At 38.2% G+C, this 11319-nt stretch overlaps 1 protein-coding gene across 6 annotated transcripts in view; it reads left to right on the top strand.

Annotated features, from left to right (window-relative positions):
• The window catches only part of helz (helicase with zinc finger), a 273673-nt gene that overhangs the window by 138308 nt on the left and 124046 nt on the right, over positions 1–11319 (top strand). For 4 of the 6 annotated variants that reach the window (XM_043715064.1, XM_043715069.1, XM_043715067.1 and 1 more), the window contains 4 exons: positions 148–269; positions 3446–3591; positions 5353–5500; positions 10159–10342. In XM_043715064.1, coding sequence (XP_043570999.1) covers positions 148–269; positions 3446–3591; positions 5353–5500; positions 10159–10342 — 600 coding nt within the window. The remainder of the gene's footprint in view (positions 1–147; positions 270–3445; positions 3592–5352; positions 5501–10158; positions 10343–11319) is intronic. The other 2 variants (XM_043715066.1, XM_043715068.1) reach the window with 1 other exon arrangement.

The raw sequence follows: 11319 nt of genomic DNA on the forward strand, positions 1-11319 counted from the left end.
TTGATGGAGCTTAAAAGCAGATTGTCCACTTGACCTGAGATGATGTATAATGAAATTAGAGCAGTGTCATTTACATTTTAGTTAAATGTTTATTTCCATATTTTAAGGTAGCATTCAGTAACACTTGGCACAATGTTTGTTTACCAGCAGGTTTATTCACTCATATTCTGTTGGATGAAGCTGCTCAAGCAATGGAGTGTGAGACCATCATGCCTTTAGCACTAGCAAGTAGACACACAAGGATTGTCTTAGCCGGTGATCACATGCAGGTGACCAAGTTTAAACTTCATTTACAACTATATTAGGATATGAATTATGAAACTGCTTCTTCTCATTATTGCAAATCTCCTGGCTTTTGTATTTCTTGCGTTTCTGTGGCACCAGAAGATGCCACAAGGTCATATTTATTTATCCTTTTCTTGCAATTTAATTGCCCTTAAACTTTACAAGATGCTGTTTGGGGTCATCCTGATTTTGTAGGTTTTTTAAATCATAATAATTAATATCGTAGCAAAGAATGTAATGGCTTATGTTTTGTTTGTAGTAAGTGTTTTCTTAAAAGCCAAAAATGCTTAGTTCATATCCAGGTCTAATATGCTCTGAATGGCTTACTCTTATAATATAATTGCAATACTGATACTGAATTTCACTGCTGCCTTCCACCATGATCCCATAGTCTTTTTTTTAAGAAACAACAATTGAACTCATTAAGTTCAGTTGTGCGTTGTCCGGATCTTGGCTGAATGACAGTCTGTTTAATTTTCTTTTTAAATTCACAATTTGGTTTTCTTAAAGCAAATTTTGGTGACCTCATTTTCTCTAACATTGTGAGGGGAATATAGTGTGCATCCAGCTTGGCTCTGCAATCAGGCCCTTTTACGTAACATGACAGTAACTGTTTATAAAAGAAAGAAAAGCACTGAAAAACTGGTTCCTGTTGCCGGATAATATTCCTGCAATAATTGTGCACCACTGCCCTTTAAACTAAAGTTTAATAGATAAAAAGCTCTTTTAAATGGACTTCATCTACAGGTTTTGAGCAGATGCAACGCAACCATTATGTGAAGGTTGGAGTTGGCAACTGTAGATAATTGATTTGAATTTATTTCCAGAAATGCAAGGCTGCCAGGAGTTTTTTAACAAAGACTTATTTGGGACGCTCTCAAATGTGCATGTCATTTAAGTCCAAGAAAGTCGCCTTTGTAAAATTGATGAATGGAATTTTTGCTAACTTTACTTCCTGACCATCTGTCAGTTTAACAGGGATTTCTGGCTTACAAACCTGATGTAGGACAGAGGACTTTGAATGTTTTTCTGAGTGGAGGAGATTTGGAAAGTAGGATGGGTTAGGCATGTGCTGTCACATGAACTATGTTTTCCCTTTTAAGACATCCTCCTCATGCACCCAGAACGTATTTCTAATTCTTCTTCCAGTTGTGAAGAAAGCTAGGGAAGTACTCTGCTCTCTGCTTTTACCAATGTTGTTCTGTAACTGGGTAACCTGGATATTAATTTATTTCTCCACTTTTCTGATCAGGTGCAAAAGCTAAGCTTGTTTGGGAGGAGGTGGAAAGAAAGTTGATTTTTGGGAAGAATGGGATCGAATGGACTGTTATTGCCTTGCTTTTTTTTCCCCCTTTATTTATACTTAATGGTTGCAAGGCCTCCTTCAACACATATATAATAGCGATATAACAGCATTGTGCAACTTTTTATATACCACTTTTGTATCCAACTGGGGTTTCTTTTCAACTGCCCCATCAACAAAACTGTCGCACAAAATTCAGCTTCTCCAAAAGGCTATGATTTTATAATGAGCATTTTAAGTGGATGCTGTGATGGAATATTAACATATTGGTAAATCTATTTATGGATTGGCATTGCCTCCATTTATTGCACATGTCAGATCATGAATTAGTGTTTACTGTCACAATTTCTTATTTGTAAATGGCAAACTTGCTTTAAGGAAATTTTAAGAGAACTGAACTACTGAAAAATTTATTTGTAGTCATATATTTGCCATTGTAGCATTGTAAAAGACTTCACCATTAAGTAGAGCAGAAAGAATTTTGAAAAATTTATGATTGCACTTCTAAAATGCTTGAGACTTTCATCTGTATTTTCTGTCCCTTCATGAAATTTCTGTTTTTGAACTTGAGCATCTGAAAGAATTTTCTCAGTTCTGATCCTCAAATTCATTTCTGTGTACATTTTCGTCAACTTTACATTGTTTTGTATTTTTCAAGAGTAATTTATGGAACCATAATCACTGGATGTAATTTATACCTTGTGTGTTCCAAAGCATTTTGGCTGATGTAATGCTAGATCACCTGGCTTCACATTCAGTCTCTATCATTTGTACTTGAACTTCTAATGGGTTGGTACTGAAGAGTTGCAGAATAGTGGCAAAATTGTTGGGAATAGATGCAATTAGTTTTCCCTTTTTCTTAATTGCGGCTACTTAACCACTTGACATTAGCTTTGGAGATACTCGTGATCACCCACTCATCTCACATGGTCTGTTGGTTGCCTGACTGGAGGTTGCAGTAGCAATTGAATAAATGATGTGTTTTCACTGGTCACAGAATCACAATGTATTCCAGGCTATCACTGAAGTTACAGCTCTTACCACCATGACTCAGACAGCTTTTGAAAGAAAATTGCACCAAAAGCTGGTAGTATTTACTGCATTGCTTCTAGTTTTCCCCAGCTATAATTAGAATCACTTGTCAGTTTGCATGGCATTTAATGTTTATGAATTATTTCCTGCTTGATAATTCAAGGTAGTAGTATCTAGTCACCAGTTTTTGAAGTAAATATAGATAGGAAAATGACTCCTGAAGCCTCCTTTTGATCAACGGCTTAATAAAATGCAGAGTAGTCTGGAATTTTCAGTGAAAAATATTTTTAATTCACAGGAGTTAAATGTGTAGCACCAGTTTCGAAAGTGTTTCTTTTGCTGTTCATTGTTAATTTGTTTGCATCAGCATAATGTATATCCTTCTGTATTCTTGTTTGAAGTTTTTTTGTTAAAAATAACACTTCAAAAGTAGAAGCAGACATTGAAATAAGTTTTACACATCTGTTCTGAATGTTTATTGTTCTAAATGTTATTATGGCACTTTTTGCAAGTTAGTTCATAACTCCTTTTTCTTCAAAAGTAGTTAATTGTTCTCCAATCAATTATCACAATGACCAAGGGCCAGAGAATTCCATTTCTTTCTGATCATGTTGCATGAGATACACTGACCATTGCCTTGCTTTGTTCTTTTGCTTACATTTCCAGGCACAATAACCTCCTCCTGTTTTAACCAGTATACCAATGATATATAGGAGAAAGGTCATAAAAGCAGAAAATCAGAAATAAAGTATTCTTGCCTTCTAGCTTTATGTTCAGCAAAGCACATATTTAAAAATAGCTAACATTCTGCTTTACATTTTCCAGCTTAGTCCCTTTGTATACAGTGAATTTGCCCGGGAAAGAAATCTTCATGTATCGTTGCTAGATCGTCTGTATGAACACTATCCTGCAGAGTTTCCATGCAGAATTCTACTATGTGAGAACTATCGTTCCCATGAAGCTATTATCAAGTAGGTTATCGAGTTTATGGCATTTCCTTGGTGTATGACTCAATTGAGTTAGTTCTGGTGATGTTGGGAGAGTTTCCTCTAAGAGACTTGGAGCTACCATACCCAAGTGAGGGAACTGAATTAATTTGCACAATTGTCTTTATGTTTGCACCTTCATTGTTAATATGGCTTCCTCACAGTGATTGATGCCATTTGATTTTTAATAAGATTGCTTACTGACTGGCAAATACTCCTCAACCTGGACAGATATTTTGCTGGTTCTAAAACGGGAATGGTGACTGTTCTAAAATGCCCGATATTTGTTGAGACTGTCCAATTGTCTGTTTTTACCAAAGGAGTACAGTGCAATACAAAAACAGTACAAAAATTACTTCACAACATTAATATTTGGTTATTACCAAAATATTTATTTTGCAATAAATCTTTCATCACAGTCCAACCTAAGCATGTAATTCTAATATAGTTGCAGTTTTTGCAACAATAATTAGTGATAAAATTTTGTTCTGATATTTTTCTAAATATAAATTCTTGAAAAAACTGACATACCTGTAATTTAAAAATAACTTCTTTGAATCCTCATGCCTATATTACATAAATGTGAGGATTGAGCTAAATTGTTGACACTGTTCTATCTGCTCACAATTTATCATCTCAATAACCACCTAAACCTCTGCAAAATTTATCTCTTCAACCACCCTTGCAGTCACCACATCTAATTTTACTGTTGCTCTGCCTCCATTCCAACACTATCAATTACCTTGTGTCATTTACCATATAGCAAATAATTACAGACTGTTCACTTGAATTAATCATTGGGTGTATTTTGTGCTGAGCATCTGGGCACCTGACAATTGAGAGCTATCACTGTGTCTCCAACTATGCTTATGCATAATGCAAAAGTTAAACCATGTTTGCGGAAACAATGGTAATTGCATTTCGGCTAGACCCCAGGAATGTGATTTGCACGACAATATGTTTGCTCTGGGAAGTGACCAATTTAAATGTTTGGACTTTTAGGTTATGTGGCACGGTGGCACAGTGGTTAGCACTGCTGCCTCACAGCGCCAGAGATCCAGGTTCAATTCTTGCCTCAGGCAACTGACTGTGTGGAGTTTGCACATTCTCCCCTTGTCTGCGTGGGGTTCCTCCGGGTGCTCCGGTTTACTCCCACAGTCCAAAGGTTTGCAGTTTAGGTGATTTTGCCATGGGAAGTTGCCTGTAGTGTTAGGTGAAGGGGTAAATGTAGGGGAATAGGTCTGGGTGGGTTGCGCTTCGGCGGTTGGGTATGGACTTGTTGGGCCGAAGGGCCTGTTTCCACATTGTAAGTAATCTAATCCAATCATTTTCAAATTTATTACTTCATAAAAGCAAAATGTGGCTAAAATTTTCTTAGCACTTGTAAGTTAATGTGTTAAGAATTGCACTTTGGATAAGGCCTTTGAGTTGGAAAGGATGCGTATTGATTTAGCGTCACAGTTGTAATATGAGATTGGGTGTGTTGTAAATTGATTTACTTTTCCTGAGAAGAGGTTGTAAATAATCAGAAGTGCAAGAAGATATTTTCTATATCTTTGATACAGAATCATTAAGGTGTAAAATGGAAAGCTAAATTTGATTCAAAATAAACTTATTCAGCATGGATAATTTTTGTTTGGATTTTGCTATTTGAAATTTACATGCTAAATCAACACATCATGAAGACCCATTAGTATTTTAGAAGTTCTGCTTCGTGAAATTCAACCATATTTAATTTTATTTCAGCTACACTTCTGAACTATTCTATGAGGGTAAGTTGATGGCTAGTGGGAAGCAACCAGCACATAAAGATTTCTATCCACTGACATTCTTCACAGCCCGAGGAGAGGATGTGCAAGAGAAAAACAGCACTGCTTTCTATAACAATTCAGAGGTAAAGTAACAAAATATCCCTACTGGTCATATCTGTCCATTGTCTATTTTTACCACAGACTGTGATGATTTTAGGCTTTGTTGTAATGCTGCACTTAAATATTGTGTTATCTGTAACCACAATATACATGTCAGTAAGAGTATTTTGAATTAACAAAGTTATCCATTGAATGAATCTCCACCCTGAATCAGTTTAGGAAGACTTGTGTGGAACAAATCATATATTTCTTCAGTGATGTTTTGGCCTTTGGTATAAAATTCTGGAAGCTTTCCTTGGTATTGAAATTAAACGTATTGAGTTTCTTCGTATTCAGTAATGTTTCTGCTTGAAGTTCAATCACTGTCCAATAATTTTTTAATCTCTTATTTTCTCCCCTGATTCTGTGAAATAATGAACTCATTGCTATTATGATTCCCCAGGTTCAGGGAGTCACCTTGATTTTATGAGGCATGAGTTTATGGAGATTATCTGACTATTATTGGTAGGGTTTTGCTGTGCACAAACTGGCTGCTTGTAAAAGAAGGGCTTATGCCTGAAACGTCGATTCTCCTGTTCCTTGTTTGCTGCCTGACCTGCTGCGCTTTTCCAGCAACACATTTTCAGCTGCTTGTAAAAGAATGTTTGGAATTCACTCTCCCCGGTGAGCAATGGAGGCTGGGCCATTGTCTGTACTCAAGACTGATTTGGATGGAATTTTTGATTGAAGAGGGAATCCAGACTTTTGAGGGGCAGATGGGAGTGGAATTTAGGCCACAATCAGATTAGTCATGATTCTATTAAATAGTGCAGCAGGTTCAAAATTAATTCAGGCTTTCTGGGTCTCTCCTATACAACTCTGTGACTCTAAGTCACAGACGTACATGAATTTGGCTTCACTGAGTCTGGTGGTTGAGATATCATTACCTGTAGTTTGGAGGTAAGAACCAGATTTTGCAAGAGTTGAAATAAAAATGAAAGAGCGTTTTTATGAAGGGGTCACATGGCACATTTACAGACCCTTTAGCCCAACCAGTCTGCACAAATCTAAATTAATCCCACCTACCTGCACTTGGCCCATATCCCTCCAAACCTTTCCTATTGGTGTACTTATCCAAATATCCCCTAAATGTTAGAACTGTACCTGCATCCATCACTTTCTCTGGCAGTTCATTCCATAAGCAAATGGCTCTGTGTAAAAAAAAAAGTTGCACCTCATGTCCTTTTTAAACCTTTCTCCTCTCACCTTAAAACTATGCCCCCAATTTTAAATTCCCCCACCCTTGCAAAAAGACCCTTGCCGTTCACCTGACCTATGCACCTCATGATTTTATAAACATCAATAGCCTCCCATTTCTTATGTTTAGAAAGGTTTTATGGTAAATTCAAAGTGTCTTCTAAACATAGCAGCAAAAACAAATGTCAGTAACAACAATGTGAACATTGTTATTTTGATTTACTTATCGTTATATCAAACCATAAAGCTGAACTTCTGCTAGGAATATCAATACCTATGGTCAAATGATACACTAACTCATATTGTCTAAATATAATCACTTCATGTCAACTTCGGTATTTGTTTGCTGCACTAAAATAATATTTGATGAGTTTAGCAATCCAACATGGAATAGCTGAAACTAGAAGTGATTGTTTGGCCTCATTGTGATACTTGTGTCGTCACTATTTTATCAAGTTGAGAGAAAACGTTATGTGGTGTTCTGCCTGTATTGCAATCATTGTTAGTTCTAAGGCTGAAATTAGTAGCTTGATAGCAGAGAAGGGCAGTAATACAGCCCTTTTAAAATTGATGATTACACCATGTTTAACTGAATAGTATCAGATGTTGGATTTCTCTTTGTGAAAATGTTGGACCTTCTCTTTTACAATATGTTGATCCTACAATTTAATAAATTATGGTGCTTCAACCTTTAGGCTGTGCTGAGGAACAATGTGAAATACTTAATACTATAAAAATAGTCATCACTTATTGAAAATGCACTACAGGCACACTTTAAAGTTTAATAATGCATATACTTACAAATAAAATAAAATTCTGGATTTCTTTTGATGTGGGTGCAGTGATGTCCTCTGGCATTGCATTGAGAAAATAAATAAAACACTTGCAGTTATTTTATGTCTTACATCTTTGAAGTCTGAATATTTTATACAATTATAGTGACTATTGTTTCAGCAATGACCCTTAATAGCATGAATGGTTGCTATGTTTGATTAGGTGTTAGGCAAAGAGAAATGCTGGCCAGTGCACAAAACTTGCTCCTATTGCAAGAATCCTCTTGGATTTTTACAGTCAGCAGGAGTGAGCACACTGAATCACACTTACTTTTGGCATTCTTTTTAAATTACCTTAATCTCTCTGAGCTGCGTTACAATTTCCACCTAGATCATGTGCTAAAGTTCCTTTGACAATCCATCCAAGTTTCACTTTGCTGGAAAGAGAATTGATGAAATTGTCTGAACAATTTGATCAATAAGTTAATAGAAAAATATCCATCTGTGGAGATGTGCTTGTCACAAGTCAGCTGTCAATCATGCCAGCTTCCTGGTAAGGACACAGACCTGCTCAAAACCAAACTGACATATTGACTGTCAAGCAGGAACAATTACATGGGAACGTTGCTGTTTCATTTTGCATTTCTGATTTATTTCAGCCATTAAACACACCCCCCAGTCTCATTATGAATCATGGCAGGAAAATATTTTATCTTTTACTAAACTTTCGGTGAATACCTGTGCAATTTCTTTTTAAAAAGTCTGAAAATCAAATAAGCATGGCAGAATCCATGTTAGCTCGGTTTGATAGACCTGGAAATCAGAAAATCCCAGGTGATATCCCTGGCATTGGAATAGAATGAAATGAAATAGAATCCCTCCAGTGTGGAAGCAGGCCCCACCCAGTCCCAACCCATCCCTGTAGTCCTGCATTTCCCATGGCTAACCCGTCTAGCCTACACATCCCTGAAAGCTATGGGCAATTTAGCATGGGCTAGCCACCTATACCGCACATCTTTGGACTATGGGAAGAAACTGGAGCACCTGGAGGAAACCCACACTGACACTGAGAGAATGTCTATGTGGAGTTAGAACAGTTACCCAAGACTGGAATCGAATCTGGGTCCCTGGCACTGAGGCAGCAGTGCTAACCACTGAGCCATTGTGATTTAATAAATCTGAGTTCAGACTGTATAATTGATTTCGCTCCTCATAGGAATTACCTGAGGCTCCCACTTATGTTCCAACATGTTTGCATCTCTAGACATTATGCGCTTTTATTAAATGTTGCTTCCCATATAAATAGTTCACTTGAGTGAGATCTTGAAATTATTTTGATTCTGGTTTTTGTTGTTTATAGTGCATGTTTTATATCTTTGTAGACTTAGGGTATTTAATGGAACTATTTCATGGCTGCGATTTAAATTCACCAGTTTTGGTTTTGGTTCCACATCTGTTCTGCTCAATGTGGAGTGATTTATCTTGGGGTGACAGTGACTGAAAAATCAAGTCAGGTCTAAGTTTGTGAAATTGAATTTGGAGCATTTTGTTTCCAAATATATGTTTTTATTGAGCCTTTATCGAAATAAAATGACGCTTGATGAGAATGGTTGATTATAAAGTAATTCTTTTGGGGCACTGTAGCTTTATGCATCAGGGAAGATCCTTGTGTTTCACTATTCAGTTGTATTTTATAACAGTTAATTGTAACAATTGTGCAACACTGTAGTTGAACATTATATTTATATTGAATCCCAAACTGGTTTGGCACAGAATTGTCAGTTAGCTGCTGTGAGAAAGTGAGAACTGCAGATGCTGGAGATCAGAGTCGAAGAGTGTGGTGCTGGAAAAGCACAACCAGTCAGGCAGCATTCGAGGAGCAGGAGAATCGACGTTTTGGACATGAGCTCTTCAGGAACGGGGTGGTGGCCCAACGGGCTGAAAGTTAAATGGGAGGGGAGGGTGGGGCTGAAGGGAAGGTAGCTGAGAATGCGATAGGTAGATGAAATTGGGGGTGAAGGTGATAGGTCGGAGAGGAGGGTGGAGCATATAGGTTGGAAGGAAGATGGGCATGTCAAGAGGGCGGTGTTAAGTTGGAAGGTTGGATCTGGGATAAGTTTGGGTTGGGGAAATAAGGAAACTGGTGAAATCCACATTGATCCCGCGTGGTTGGAGGATCCTGAAGCGGAATATGAGTTGTTCTTCCTCCAGGCATTGGGAGGTAAGAGGAAGCCCAGGACCTGCATGTCCTTGGTGGAGTGGGAAGGGGAGTTGAAGTGTTCGGCCATGGAGTGGTGGGGTTGTTTCGTGCATGTGTCCCAGGGATGTTCTCTAAAGCATTCCGCTAGAAGGTGTCCTGTCTCCCCAGTGTAGAGGAGACCACATCAGGACCAATGGATATAGTAGATGACGTGAGTGGAAGTGGAGGTAAATCTCTGATGGATGTGGAAGGCTCCTTTGGGGCCTTGGATGGGGGTAAGCGGGGAGGTGTGGGCGCAGGTTTTGCAATTAGCTGCTGTCGCTAAGTAGATATTATGTTATGGAATGTACTTTACACATTATTCACTATTGTTGGGGTGATGAACAAAACTTTGAATATCTTCAAATGCAGAGGTTCTGTTCTTTTAATGTAAAGATGCAGTGACTAAAATCATACTTTGTCCCTCAAAAAGGTTTTTGAAATTGTGGAACGTGTTGAAGAACTCAGAAGGAAATGGCCAGTTGCCTGGGGGAAATTGGATGAAGGGAGCATTGGAGTAGTAACACCATATGCTGATCAAGTGTTTAGGATTCGATCAGAACTTCGTAAGAAGAGATTGTCAGAAGTGAACGTAGAGAGAGTTTTGAATGTTCAAGGTGAGTTCCCACTTGTTTGTCAAAATAAAGTTGTTTTCTTCTGTTTCTCTTGTTGTAAACCATGGGAAATTGTCTTACTCGGATGAAGGCGATCACAATAAAACTAACAGAATACTGAGAGGCCTAGATGGAGTGGGCATGGAAAAGATGTTTCCACTAGTGAGAGAGACTAGGCCCCAAGGGCACAGCCTCAGAGTGAATGGGTGACCCTTTAGAACTGAGATGAGATGTTTCTTCAGCCATAGGTCGGTGAGTCTCTGGAATTCATTCCACAGAAGACTATGGAGTCCAAGTCATTGAGTGTCTTTAAGACATAATTTCTTGATTAGTGAGGGAATTGAAGGATGTGGAGAGAAGGCAGGAGAATAGCATTGCGAAATATATCAGCCATTATCAAATGGTGGAGCAAAGTCATTTGGTCGAATGACCTCATTCTGGTTCCATATCTGATAGTCCAAGGTCTTATTGAGGAACTGGGTGACAGAAATGTATACTTGATGCACTGAACTTTCAGCGCTCTACTTATGTGAGAGTCCAAGCGTGCATAATAAATTTTCCGTCTTGGCTGTTGCTTGCAAGAGTTGCCCTGAAGGAGGGGAAATTGTTCGATGGTTCCTGGAGGTGACAGACACGATTGAAGCAATAAAGGCTGCCCGCAAGCCACCCACAGCATTTTATGTTTGAGAAATGTTGGGTAGTGTATTTGGACAAGTATGTTGTGGTATTTGAGAGTTGATGAAAATTAAACAAGAGACATCTGGTTGAGTTATAGAGTCATAGAGATGTACAGCATGGAAACAGACCCTTTGATCCAACCCAATCTAGTCTCACCTGCCAGCACCCAGCCCATATCCCTCCAATCCCTTCCTATTCATATACCCATCCAACTGCCTCTTAAATGTTGCAATTGTACGAGCCTCCACCACCACCTCTAGCAGCTCATTCCATACATGTACCACCCTCTGCGTGAAAAAGTT

This window comes from Chiloscyllium plagiosum, chromosome 24 (genome assembly GCF_004010195.1).
Source record: "Chiloscyllium plagiosum isolate BGI_BamShark_2017 chromosome 24, ASM401019v2, whole genome shotgun sequence".
Lineage (NCBI taxonomy): Eukaryota > Metazoa > Chordata > Chondrichthyes > Orectolobiformes > Hemiscylliidae > Chiloscyllium > Chiloscyllium plagiosum.